Source organism: Conger conger, chromosome 11, assembly GCF_963514075.1.
Source record: "Conger conger chromosome 11, fConCon1.1, whole genome shotgun sequence".
NCBI lineage: Eukaryota > Metazoa > Chordata > Actinopteri > Anguilliformes > Congridae > Conger > Conger conger.
Window position 1 is genome coordinate 5,561,131 of NC_083770.1, and position 14,516 is coordinate 5,575,646.

Here is a 14,516-nt window from a genome sequence, read left to right on the forward strand (position 1 = left end):
GAGAAAAAAGTTAATCAGGTCTGGAAAGGGTTACACAGCCATTTCTAAGGCTCTGGGACTCCTAACTACAGAGAGTGCCATTATCTCCAAATGGAGAACACTTGAAGCAGTGGGGAATCTTCCTGGGAGTGGCTGGCCTGCTAAAATTCCTCCAAGGGCACAGTGAAAACTCATCCAGGAAGTCACACATGATCCCAGAAGAACATCCAAAGACCGCAGGCCTCTCTAGCCTCAACTAATGTCTGTGTCCACGACTACACAATCGAGACTGGGCAAGAAAAAAGCTATTAAAATATTCATGTAATAAATATATTTTAATAATTGAAAAATAATTGAAATATTTTTGTGTAAAAGTGTAACATGAACTCCCCGGGGATCCAGGAGTTGTGCCCTCATCTCCATGGTAACTACTTTTCAGACAACACCGTACTTCATAAATATGACGGTTCATAAATATGAACAACCTGAGCCACAAAAATGAAGAATTGTTGTGAACATATAAATATCATTAAAGACTAAAATGAATCATGGGCCGAATGGATAAATGAAAGTTTGTGCCTGCGTGTTGGGAGGACCCACCCCATAACACACCTGTTCTGGAATGTATTAACATCGTAATTTTGAAGCGATTTTTGTGCGATGATCAAAGAAAGCGTTGTGCTGTGTTCTCAAAGCCATTTAAAGTATTAACTTATTCTAGAAAGAATTCAGACATATTTTGAGGAACTAGATTTTTGTCAAAATCATCTGTTTTCTGAGATGTCTTTGGAGGAAAAACTCAAAACAAAGAGATTGAGGACCAAACCAGGTGCAGCTTCAGCAACAGGACAAACAAGAACATTGTAGGTTTTGTAATTCTTGGTTTGAATAAACGGACTGGCAAGCTAAGAGCGAGCGTAGCTAAGAAGCTTTTCTGCTTCCCATGTTTGCTTTTTGGAGTAGACACGGCATGGACAGAGCAAGACATTACAGATTTCAAACATTTATTGGAGAACATTTGGAAACATGATTTGGAAGCTGATATTCGAAATGGCATTTGGATATACATTATCAAACACCTGTATGAACCTTGTGAGGAACGTCATTGTTTTTATTTTTGCTGTAGCGATCAGACCGTTTGGATTTGTGATCAAATGTAGAATTTGGGAAGAATGTACAGAACGTGGCATACTATTGTTGGTTTTTGTGTTGTTCCTCAATGTTAGGTGAGAGTAAGAACAAAGACAAATGACCTTAAATTGATTTCTGCTATGTTAAATTTGGTGGTGGTTTGCTAATTCATGTGTGGAGCTTTCTTACTTTCATAGTTTCTATTATTTGAAATGAGCCAGCAGCTTCCAGCAGAGGGTCTAAGATCCCTCCCCATGTGTTTTCCAGTCTTATAAGACATTACAGAAAAAGACCCCGTTATCCTTGCAAGGGGAGGGTGTCTAACCTCCTGAATACAGGAGGCAATAATTGTGATGCCTAATTTCACTCAATAAATGTATTATCTGAGAAATGTGTAATTGTGGTTGAGTCATTAGTAAAATGTCAGACAGTCAATGTATAGCTGAGCACTGGCATTATTTTTATTATAAAGAAACAGTTCTTCAACATTATCAATGGTCCCACATTACTGAGGTGACTGTATAGTATGTTGCTCTGTGATGGATTTGCAAGCTGTCCGGGGTGTTTTCCTGCCTCTCACCCAGTTCATGCTGGGATAGGCTCCAGCACCCCCATGACCCTGACCAGAAGTGAGTGTATTAGATCATGGATGGATGGATGTGGAGTATAGATTTATGGACCATTTAAATTCCAGACTGCTTCCTGCCAACACTGTGCTACATTGTGTATGTGCTTGTCTGTTTGTATTTGTGTGTCTATATATAAATGGTAAATGGCAGGCATTTATATCACGCCTTCATCCAAAGTACTGTACAATTGATGCTTCTCCATTTACCCATTCATACACACACTCACACACACACCGACAGCGATTGGCTGCCATGCAAGGCACCGACCAGCTCGTCAGGAGCATTTGGGGGTTCGGTGTCTTGCTCAGGGACACTTCGACACAGCCCGGGCAGGGGATCGAACCGGCAACCCTCCGACTGCCAGACGACTGCTCTTACTGCCTGTCGCTATATGTGTGTTCAGTGTGTTCTCATTTTGTGTATTTACAGGTTGGCTGATTTGGGTCAGAACTCACATGTGGTCTAATCTGGTCTGACGTGTTCCAGTCTCCTGAGATAGGGGGCACTGTGTCTAAAATGAGTCTCTCAGAGGAGCCAGAGCACAAAGGTGGAACCCTCAGCACTGACAGAAAGAGGTATAAATGCATGACTCAGATATTTAATGTGGTATGAGTTAGAGCTGCAGTCAGAGGGTGAGTTTAACTGGAAGCTCTGTCTCCATGTATTGTTCGCAGGGTCCTGCAGTCACTGGAGTCCAGCTCTTTAGAAGGGAAGAGTTCAGATATATCTCCCCCAAAACAGGTATGAGATCTTCATCCTTGTAACTTAATTATTTATTAATCTGTTATTTTCTGTGTACTCTGAATTTAATTCAAACATATTGAGACGGGTGCGTGGGGGTTGGACCCAAAATGCACGACTCAGAAACAATAGTAATATAAAGACCCCTCAGGGCTTTATTCGGGACGAATCCCAGGAGAGTAGTCAACACAAGCAAAGTCCATACACGTAGATCCAGCCAAACAAAAAGTAAACAAACAAAAAGCACGGTGCCGAGGGAAGAGGCAAACTCGTAGTCGGTAGACGTGCAGGGAGGTCCGGTAGCAGGAGAGCTGTCAGCGGGGCAGATGAACAGACGGACGGCAGGCAGAGGCGTAGTAGTGGACGAAGCGGGAGTCGAAACCATGAAACAATCAGCGAAGCAAAAGTACAAAAACGGTAGGCAAGGACGAAGTCAAAAAACAAACGATGGTCACAAAACAGAAATCAATAAACAATAGTCGGTAAACAGGCGTGGATCGTAACGTGTAATCAAACAGTAAATAATGCTCAAGAGTTGCGTGGTAAACAGAGGCAGACAATTTTGCAGTGAACAGTTGCGCGACTGGGCTATAAATGCAGGTGTAGACAGGTGTAGACAATTAGTTAGAGCGTAGCAAGGAAATGGAAAACAGGTGCGATGGATGACAAGTTAAACAAGGAGATTAGTAATCGTTAGTAATAAACCTATCCTGCCCTAGCATTAGTAAATTAGTAAATGACATGCACGAGAAACGTAAGGTAACATGAACACATGATTAGTCTTGTTAGTTTCTACCCAATCCTGATCTAGCGTTAGTAGTTTTAGTAAATAGAAAAATAGAAACACTAGGGGAGTGAAGGACAGAACGAGAGAGAGAGAGAGAAAAGGCGGAACGCAAGGTTTGCGGAAAAACATGTAAAAGTGTATGCATAACAACGACCAGTTAACGTAACAATAAACATGCATCGAAACATAACACAAAGCGAAACTAAGACGATAATCACTCAACATAACCAGGTAATATATCGTACGAAAATATAACTAGACATGACAAGAAAATAAATCGTAACGAGACATAACTAAACATGACAAGAAAATAAATCGTAACGAAACATAACTAAACAACATGACGAACCTAGACTAACATAATACATGAAGACACTGCGTGACTAAGACAACATGAATAAACATAAAACATGGCGAGACAGACCTGAAACGTGACACATATAGTGGTATGTAATGCTTCTATTTTGCATTATTTTCTTTTTCAATACAAATATTTTAATTATAAATTATTTTATCAGCATAACAATTTGAGTGAAAAGTTGAATCTGTGAAATTTACACACATTTCATAATTTCTTGGTATTTGGTATGTCCCCCAGCTTTAATGGTAACATGCACATGAGCTGTCTTGGACTCCACATATTTGTGCAAAACCTGATGATCCATGTTATTCCAGCAGTATTTGACAATGTTTCAAAGAGCATCTTGTGATGTAACTGAATGCTTGTTTTCTGTCAGTCTTCAAGTGTCCCCATAACTTGAGGTTGAGGTCAGGTGGTTGTGGATTATGCAGCAGTCCTTGCTCTTGTTTGGTTTTCAAGTGGTTCTTGCATAGCTTTGAAGTAACTTTCATTTGTTTTAAAATGTTCAAAATCCTAAAACCTTCTTTTTATTTCCAGGATGAGATGAAACTGTGGTCTTAGACTTTTGGACCCCACTGGATATCATGAATATTTTTTGGGCTTAACATGATAAACATGCTCCACCTTTGCCAAATATTACTCTTAACCATCCACATCTCATGCATGCATGCTATCAACCTGCTTTTCATTTGAACATTTAATGTGAACATGTAAACATTTCTGGCTTCTTTGGCACAAGGAGGTAAAAAATGACCTGAAATTAAAAATTATAAATGTTTGGGAAGAGAATCCGGAGTGGAAACAGCAGATGAAGCTTTCGGCTGTGCACATGAAGCGCTAGTTCTAGTGCTAATGTGCTACTTTTTAATCCCTCAAAAGACAGCAGCAACACAACACACCTTAATCTCTAATCCAGCTCTGCAGTGGTCCTGGCCCTGCGTGGCTCACAGAAAGTCCAGACTCCTTTTGCTGGTCTCAAACACGGCAGCAGAGTAAGCCTCCAAACAGAGCCTTTTAAACCAGAAGCATTCAGCTCACCATGAGCATTTACTGAATGCACAGAGCAACTCAATTCTGGGCAAATTAATTCTTTATCACACTTCTTATGTCTACAAAGCCTTCAAACAGGAACAAAAGATGCACTTCAGATATGAGCATTTGGCACTGCTGTGCGTTTGGTGTCTCAAATTATCTGTCCCTTTTCTGGCCATGTGACACAAGGCTATGGTTGTATTGCATTGAGTGTTTATTTCACAGTGATACAGCACACCTCTTCATGTGTTTATTTCAAGGATGTCGCTGACTCACTGGAGAGAGATGAGCAGGACAGTAAGTTCTCTCTCATTGCTACTGTGTGTCCATTAGAGTGCTGACATGAGTTTAGCAAACAGATCTCACAGTGCAGTGTTCTGATAGAATTCACACTTTCATGATAATGCTTTACCTTGATAATCTTACATCTAGAAAACATCATGAACAACATGTTCACAACAGCACTGAAATAGAATTATAGCCTCAAGTAGTGATTAAAAGGTTCCGCAAATGCACAGACTAAAGCACTGTGGCATCAGACAGACTGTCCTGAGTTTGTGCAGTAACTAAAGCACTGTGCCATCAGACTGTCCTGAGTTTGTGCAGTAACTAAAGCAGTGTCCCATCAGACAGACTGTCCTAAGTTTGTGCAGTAACTAAAGCACTGCCCCATCAGACAGACTGTCCTGGGTTTGTGCAGTAACTAAAGCACTGTCCCATCAGACAGACTTCCTGAGTTTGTGCAGTAACTAAAGCACTGTCCCATTAGACAGACTGTCCTGAGTTCATATTCAGGGCAGAATAGATTTTAAAATGGCCATGTAACCTTTGAAGGTGTTAATTCTTATTTTGCAGCCGTATGTACTTTTTGCTCATTAGTTTTATTTGTGATTGATTATCATTGAGAGGTCTGTAATACTGTTAAAGGTTTATAACACTGATGTGTGTAAAATACTGTGAACACTGCTTTTCTTCTTAATCTGTTATTGAATTGTAAACTTTAATCTTATTTTAAACAGAATTATTTCTCATATTTCCTCTCTTCAGATGAATCCATTAAAAAAGCCCAGCAGGGACTGAAAACCCATCTGAAGAAGAAGTTTGAATACATATTTGAAGGTTTAGCAGTGCAGGGCCACACAACTCTCCTCAATGAGATCTATACAGAGCTCTACATCACAGAGGGGGGAAGTGGGGGGGTCAATAATGAGCACGAGGTCAGACAGATTGAGACAGCATCCAAGAGACAAACCACCCAGGAGACTCCAATCCTCTGCAATGACATCTTTAAGCCTTTACCTGGACAAGAGAAACACATCAAAACTGTGCTTACAAAGGGCATCGCTGGCATTGGGAAAACCGTCTCTGTGCAGAAGTTCATCCTGGACTGGGCAGAAGGAAAAGCCAATCAGGACGTTGATTTCATCTTCACTCTTCCTTTCCGAGATCTGAATCTGAAGAAGGAAAGAGCATTCAGTCTGATGCAACTTCTGCAGCACTACTTTCCACAACTGAAAGAGATCAAAAGTGTTGAAGGTGATGAAGTCAAAGTTGTGTTTATCTTTGATGGTCTGGATGAGTGTCGACTTCCTCTACATTTCCAAAGCAATGAGATCTGCTGTGATATAACAAAGTCATCATCAGTGGATGTGCTGCTGACCAACCTCATTAAGGGGAATCTGCTTCCCTCTGCTCTCCTCTGGATCACCTCCCGACCTGCAGCAGCCAATCAGATCCCTCCTGAGTGCATCCACCAGGTGACAGAGGTACGAGGGTTCACTGACCCACAGAAGAAAGAGTACTTCAGAAAGAGAATCAGAGATCAGAACCAGGCCAGCAGAATTATCTCACACATCCAGTCATCCAGGAGTCTCAACATCATGTGTCACATACCAGTCTTCTGCTGGATTTCTGCTACTGTATTGGAGACAATGTTGGGTAAAGCAGAGAGTGGAGATCTGCCCAAAACTCTGACTGAAATGTACACACACTTCCTGCTCATTCAGACTAATGTGAAGAATCTGAAGTATCGTGGCTCTGATGAAACAAACCCAAAGATGTCAGCATCAGATACAGAAATCATCCTGAAACTGGGGCAGCTGGCTTTTCCACAGCTGGAAAAGGGCAATCTGATATTCTATGAAGAGGACCTGAGAGACAGTGGCATTGATGTCAGTGAAGCTTCAGTGTACTCTGGGGTGTGCACAGAGATCTTTAAAGAGGAGCGTGGGTTGGGTCAGGAGAAGGTCTACTGCTTTGTGCATCTGAGCATTCAGGAGTATCTGGCCGCCTTGTTTGTGTTCCATTCATGTGTAAATGAGAACAGAAATGTGCTCAGAGCAGAAGAATCAAAACCTCACAGTGGCAGAGTGCAGCTGTCTGAGTTACATGAGACTGCAGTGGATCAGGCCTTAGAGAGTAAGAATGGACACCTGGACCTTTTCCTCCGATTCCTTCTCGGCCTCTCTCTGGACTCCATTCAGCCGCTCTTAGGAGGAATACTGACACAGGCAGGAAGCAGATCCCCTGTGCCAGACCCACAGACACAGACAGAAAGCAGATCAGAGAGCATCGAGGAAACAGTCGAGTACATTAAGGAGAAGATCAGAGACGAATCTTCCGCAGAGAGGACCATCAATCTGTTCCACTGTCTGAATGAACTGAATGACAACTTTCAAGTGAAGAGAATCCAGAATTCCCTGAGATCAGGAAAACTTTCTGATAAAGAGCTGCAACCCCACCAATGTTCAGCTCTGGCCTTTGTGTTACTGATGTCAGAGGAGGTCCTGGATGAGTTTGACTTGAAGACCTACAACACATCAGAAGCAGGTCGTCACAGACTGGTACCAGTCGTCAGGAACTGCAGGAAGGCCATGTGAGTATTATGTCATTATTCCTGGAGATTATTGACAGCATATTTTCATACTTTATCATTCTAGTCAGAATAAAGTGCAATAAAATTGTCAGGCATCTGAAAATCTGATTATAATTTCCAATTGCCCTCAATTAATGTTCTGAACCCAGAACATAAGCAGCATCAAATGCAAAAATTCCTCCATATTTTGTTTCATTTAATTTTACGATTATTATTTCCAAAGATCAACTGTCAAATAAATTTTTTGACAGGTTCATCCTGTAATCTCAGCAAGTTTTTATTTAGTTTCAGTGTTTTTAAAAAACTATTCTCCATACCTCTAGGGCAGCAGTAATGTTCAGTGCACGGTAACCCACCATCTCCCACACATAGGTGCTGATGATTTGAATAAGGACGAGTAGTGGAGAGGAGTGAAAGAGAGGGAGATGAATATTGTTTGTATATCTCGTGTGTGTGTGAACTTGCAAATTAAGGCAGAATAGATCTTGGAAAGGTTTTGGCAGGGATTCTTGGTGATGCAAATATTTGTAGCTGAAAGAGCATGTTATTTGAATGTTCATATCACATAAGGACAGTAAATTCACTTTAGCAAAAAGTGGGGATGATGGCTCATAGTGGTTAGAGTAATTAGTCTTATAATTTATTTCTGCAAAATGGAGATTCTGTGAAGAGAGGTGGGGTATGTGGCGGCCCATGCAATGTTACAGTATAGAAGACAAGGGGAAATGAGGCTATAGTTCAGAGTTCAGACAGGACTGGTGAACCCAAGGATGGATTTTACGGATGATGGGTGATTGTGTTACTTCTACAGACTAAGTGTATGTGATCATTCCAGTTTAACGTTTCATCAATTAAGATGCCAAGAAATTTGGCTGACCGGACATGTGATATTTCATAACCATCAATAAGTACTTCAGAAATAGATTTACAATATTTCTTCATTTTTCCTGAAAATGTATCACTTTTTTTGCACAAAGTAATAAAATTAAAATTCAGAAACGCCTTTTTTTTCAATTTGGAGGCTTCCGGTGCATTTAAAAATGTTAAATTAATCCCTAATACATGACTTTATTATTTTATTTATGTTAAAATATGCCGACATCACATACATTTTAATCTTGTAGTGCCATTAATCAGAAATTTGTTCAGAAAGAAAGAAGAAAATATGGTAATGATAACTCTTTACTTGAATAAACAAAGTATTTTACAAAGCGTTGCATAAGATACATGTTTCATTTTTATGATATTGAACAATAACTCTAATATGACTATATACAAAGTAAACTATTAGGTTTATATATTCAGTCATCCATGTCAGACTGACTCTTCCCTGTCTGTGTGAAGAGACACCAATGCTCTGCTAAGCCCGTAAATGCAAATATTTAAATAAATAACTGTAATGGCAATAGTCCACTGATTTGATGTCACAATAGCCTGTGCTGTCACAATAGCCTGTGATGTCAGAATTGTCTCTGCCCTCCACACAGCTCAAATATACTGTGACCACTTTAGGAATACCAGCTTGTAAACACCATCGTATTAGCAGTAGCAGCAATATTCCCCTGATTTGCCGCAATCACACTCCGCATTTTCTTGAGGAAATGTACATAGTGTACATATGTAGTTTAATTTTACATCCACCATAGCCTAGCATACATGCATCACGCCTACAGATATTCAATATTCTTTGTCACGCTCCTCGGTCATTGTCGAGCGAAGGTATGTTGTCAATAGCTTTAGTCTGCTGAAAGAGCGCTCTGCTTGCGCACTGCTCACAGGAATTGTGAGATAAATGTGATACAATGCTGCAAGGTTTGGGACTGCTCTATTCATGTCATTAGCAACGAGGAAGGCTAAAACCTGACCAGTCGCCAACTCATTATTTTGTTCCTCAAATAAACTTTTATCGTATATGTCCTGAAAGGAGCAGTATTCATCATGCACATCTGACGCACAGACATCGTCACCACAAGAATAGGGGCGACATGGCTCAGGCAGTAAGAGCAGTCGTCTGGCAGTCGGAGGGTTGCCGGTTCGATCCCCTGCCCAGGCTGTGTCGAAGTGTCCCTGAGCAGGACACCTAACCCCCAAAAAATGCTCCTGACGAGCTGGTCGGCACATTGCATGGCAGCCAATCGCCGTTGGTGTGTGTGAGTGTGTCTATGAATGGGTGAATGAGAAGCATAAATTGTACAGCACTTTGGATAAAGGCACTATATAAATGCCAACCATTTACCATTTATAAGCAGCTAGCTTGTTGATATTGTGGAGGGCAAAGTGGAGCTTTAGAATGTAGAGCTGTGTGTGCGCATGTGAGCTCGCCAATACATTTCTCACAGAACCGTCATTCGTCCACTTTTTTACTTCACAGTAGTGGTGATCAAACTTCCAAGAACTAAGTGCTAGTGTGCTGGTGTCCGTATGAGGTTCATATGATGTCGCTAGCATAAGCAAATAGCACAAACCCATACAATGTGCTTTTTAACGGCACTTGTTCATTCAAGCGATATAAATGAAAGCATTCGATTACGGTCAACGGCAACGTTATGTACGGTCAAAATTTCTGTTGCACCTTCCATAAATGCCAAAAGTCCCACCAGAGGATCGATTTAAATCTTTAAAAGTTTATACATTTTCTGAATCGTTGTTAATTTCTCTTGGCCGCTATCGGTGAGTCCGTGTGATCCGAGAGTTCAATTGCTATGTAAATTACATCAGAAGGATACAACACGCTTATTTACTACCTAAACTTGGGCCCACAATTTTCATTGTTTTTTTATATTGATAATAATGGATAAAAGCCTAATTCGGCCCTTCATGTATTCTTTGGGGGTTTTCTTTGTATGTATTTGTATGTGCAAATGTTTTTGCAGAATTCTACATGCAGGGATTATGAAGGGTGTTTTCCCCATTTGGTGTAATCTTGCTTTGTAAGCGGACCCCACACTTCACTGCCATATGGGGCAATTGGTCCAATTAGATTCTAATATTTTTAACAAAATATTAATCCTGATTGGGATTTGTGAGGGAGCAGGGGCGAGAGACCAAGAGCGACCGGGAAAGGATCACAAAGTTACCAACGATAAGTTGGATAACCACTAAAATAGGCGAGGAAAGAACAAAAAAAGGGAACCAAACTCCCCGGCGATATGCCAACAGAAAATAAAAGCTGACCTGAGCTATACTGGTCAGATGAAACAAAACGAGATATTTTACTGGCAGGTTTGGAACGGGCTAAACTTCATGCGCCAAACTCTGCCACTCGCTCTTCAAAACAGAAGCAGAACCCAGAACAAAAAAACAAGGGAAGGTTTTCAGGAACTAACCAACCCAAATGAAAAAAACAAACTAGGTCCCTAAACTTCTCTCTTTCTAATTTCTCATTTCTCATTTTTAAATTCCAACTGAATGCTTCACAAGAATAAAAGCAATTCTGTCTTGATACCTTGATACCTTGATACCTTGATACCTTGATACCTTACCGGCTCTGTGTACGTGTTAAACTGAAACACCAAAGCTCAGAGCAGTGCCAGGAACTTAAATAGCTCTTCAAGCAGGTGACTGCAATCAGCCATGATTATACCTGCATTCCACAATTACTCCTGCTGAGCTATGCCGGCAAGTCTAGATAGGTAAATACAGGAATTTTCAGGAGTAGACAGAGAGAAACCATGACAGGATTTCAATGCTGATCTTTTTCTTTATGGCATAGAATGCCCTGCGTGCCTTCTCTTTCAGTTCATTTATTGCCATGTTGAAATTTCCGGAACATTTTATATTTAGGCCTAAATAGTTCTAGTTTGTGCAGTGTACTTTGTGGCTTGTCTCTATTCTGAAGTTATATGTATTTATCTGAGATCTGGATCTCTCTTTTTTGGAAAATCATTATCTTTAACTTTTTCACGTTTACCGTCAGGGCCCAGGTCTGACTCTCTGAGGCCCTCTCTGCCACTCTCCTGAGCAGAGCCCCCACCCTCTCCTGCTCTTCCCTCAGGTCATTTGTGTCTGTGTGGATGATGATGTGTTTGGAGGAGCTGAAATCAGGCTCGGACAGAATCCGAAGTGCATCCTTGGTTCTGGGACACTAAATCTTTGGTACTTTTTGCCAGGAAAAAGCTGCTCCTCGTTCATAAACTTCCCGTTGGAGACTATTAAAATGGCCACCTCTGTGTCTTTTTGTGCAATCTGGGTGTGTGGGCTCTCTGGTGGCTGTTTTGGGTGTGGGTGAGTTTTTATTTTGTGTTTGAGGGATTGTGTGCTTTAGGGTGTGTGGGCTCTCTGGTGACTGTTTTGGGTGAGTTTTTATCTTGTGTTTGAAGGATTGTGTGCTTTAGGGTGTGTGGGCTCTCTGCTGGCTGTTTTGGGTGAGTTTTTACCTTGTGTTTGAGGGATTGTGTGCTTTAGGGTGTGTGGGCTCACTGGTGGCTGTTTTGGGTGAGTTTTTATCTTGTGTTTGAGGGGCAGGTGTCTTGTTCTCCTGGCTGGGCTGGGGCTGTGTGTCGGTGTGGGCAGTGCCAGGGGCAGGAGCTAGAGCAGGGGCAAGAGCAGGGGCAGGGGCAAGAGCAGGGGCAGTGATGGAGTGCAGCTGCTCCCTCAGGCTCTCTATGGCCTTGTCTCTGTCCTGCAGCTGCTCTCTGACCCCTGACAGTTCTCTCCTCAGTTCCTCCCTCCCTTTCTCATCACCTGGTTTACCTCTGCCAGTTCCCTCTTTAGCCCCTCCTTGTCTTCCTGAAGAGCATCTCCCTCCTCTTTGTATTTTAAGTTGGTTTCTCAGCTGGCTGAGCTGGTCCTTCAGAAGCTGTGAGTCTGTGTTGGTGGGGATGTGGGTCAGTACCTGCTCCTTCAGCTCAGTGAGCTCCACCTCCAGCACCTATAATCTGCCCCACAGTGCTGTGGAGTTGTAGGGCTTGGGTCGGGGGGTCCTGAGCTGTGTGCTCACCGTTGCAGATTTGGGTGGGTTTGTCCCTCTCAGGCTCAGTGTGTGAATTGCCTTGGGATGAGGGGTGTGCTGGCATTTTCATTTTTTCCATCTCTGCCAGCTTTTGTATCATGCTTCACTGCCCTGCACCATTATGGTGCCATTTTGGTAGATGTTAATAGTTTGGCAGCGGTTTTCCGGGTCTTTCTCTTCATCTGCGGAGGTGAGAACTTGTCGCCCCTTACATATACCTCTTAACAATGAAAGGTTCTAAATAAACATACTACATATTTTACATTTTAGCAATTTGGCAGAAGAGTTCAAAACTGAATCAAATCAATATCTGAGATAGCCAATGCTGTCCTGCAGTTCTATAAGGCAATCAGCAGGGAGGTTGTTCCAAGCATGTTGGAGAACTTGAATTTATAGTGTTCAAATGTAAAAATCAGGGCTAGTAACATTTCAGCGTGAGTTGGAATTTTAGGTTGTGAGCCCAGCTGGCTTGTGTTCCACCACTGCCATTGCTCTGGCTCTGGTAAAAAGCATAAGACAGTGGGTGGAAACCTGGCAAATTAAATACAATGTAACTAAATGTGAAGTTCTATTACATGTGGGAAATAAAAAAACATAAGGCAGGATTACTTTATGGCTGGTACGGAATTGGAAGGTGCTCAAGTTGAAAAAGACTTGTGGGTAATAGTTGTTCAAAGCATTTCAGGTTCTAGTGAATGTGCGGTAGCAGTGATGCTGGCCAAAAGGATGCTAGGATACATAGCCAAGAGTACTGAGTATAAATAAAAAGGAAGTTATACTCGCCTTACGATGCCCTTGTTAGAAAACACTTTGATTACTGTGTGCAGTTCTGGGACTTCACTATAAGAAAGATATAGAGGTGCTGGAAAAGGTTCTGACAATGTATAAAAGATAAAATTTATTAGGAAAGATTTAAGATGCTTAATCTCAGTAAAAGGAGATTTAGGGGGGATTTGATTGAGGCTTTTAAATTCATGCTAAAAGGGGTGTGCCTATTTATGCCAAATGCCAATAATGTAATGTAATGTAAAAGAGTATATGGTAATGATAACTCTTTGCTTGAATTTACATTACATTATTGGCATTTGGCAGACGCTCTTATCCAGAGCGACGTACAACAAAGTGCATACCCATAACCAGGGATAAGTTCGCTGAAAGACCCTAGAGGTAAGTACAATTTCAACTGCTACCTGTACAACAAAGATAAGGACAAGGGCCAATTTTTTTTTTTTTTTTTGAACAAACAAACAAACAAACAAACAGAGCAAAAGTTACCAAAGTTAACTATCCAAACACTGCTTACCTAGCCAACTAAAAATACCGATACACAAAGCAAGTCACAGAGACAACAATTAAGGTTCACAGGGAGGTAGGGAGGGATGGGGAGAGGTGCTGCTTGAAGAGGTGTGTCTTCAGCTTGCGCTTGAAGGTGGGGAGAGATTCTATAGTTCTGACCTCAACGGGGAGTTCGTTCCACCACCGTGGAGCCAGAACAGACAGTAGTCGTGAGCGTGAGGTGGAGGTTCTGAGAGGGGGAGGTGCCAAGCGGCCTGTGGAGGCTGAACGAAGAGGTCTGGCAGGGGTGTAGGGTCTGATGATTTTTTGCAGATAAGCTGGGGAAGACCCTTTAACTGCTTGGAAGGCTAGCACCAATGTTTTGAATTTGATGCGAGCCATGACAGGCAGCCAGTGGAGGGAAGTAAGCAGGGGGTGACGTGTGAGTATTTGGGAAGGTTGAAGACCAGACGAGCTGCTGCATTCTGGATGAGTTGGAGGGGTCTGATGGCGGACGCTGGGAGGCCAGCCAAGAGGGAATTGCAGTAGTCCAGGCGGGACAGAACCATCGCTTGGACCAGGAGCTGGGTCGAGTAGGGGGTGAGAAAGGGGCGGATTCTCCGTATGTTGTATAGGAAGAACCTGCAAGACCGGGTCACCGCCGCAAAGTTCTCGGAAAGGGACAGTCTGCTGTCCATCACCACGCCGAGGTTCCTTGCACTGGGTGACGGCGTGAGTGTGGTATCCCCGAGGGA

The 14,516-nt window shown here is 42.1% G+C and overlaps 1 protein-coding gene across 1 annotated transcript in view; it reads left to right on the forward strand.

The window, feature by feature from the left end:
• The first annotated feature begins 2,255 nt into the window (after positions 1-2,255).
• LOC133140496 (NACHT, LRR and PYD domains-containing protein 3-like) overlaps positions 2,256-14,516 on the forward strand; it is a 64,705-nt gene continuing 52,444 nt past the window's right edge. Inside the window, exons 1-5 of the mRNA XM_061260494.1 lie at positions 2,256-2,314; positions 2,414-2,480; positions 4,921-4,957; positions 5,708-7,170; positions 7,210-7,535. Coding sequence (XP_061116478.1) covers positions 2,256-2,314; positions 2,414-2,480; positions 4,921-4,957; positions 5,708-7,170; positions 7,210-7,535 — 1,952 coding nt within the window. The remainder of the gene's footprint in view (positions 2,315-2,413; positions 2,481-4,920; positions 4,958-5,707; positions 7,171-7,209; positions 7,536-14,516) is intronic.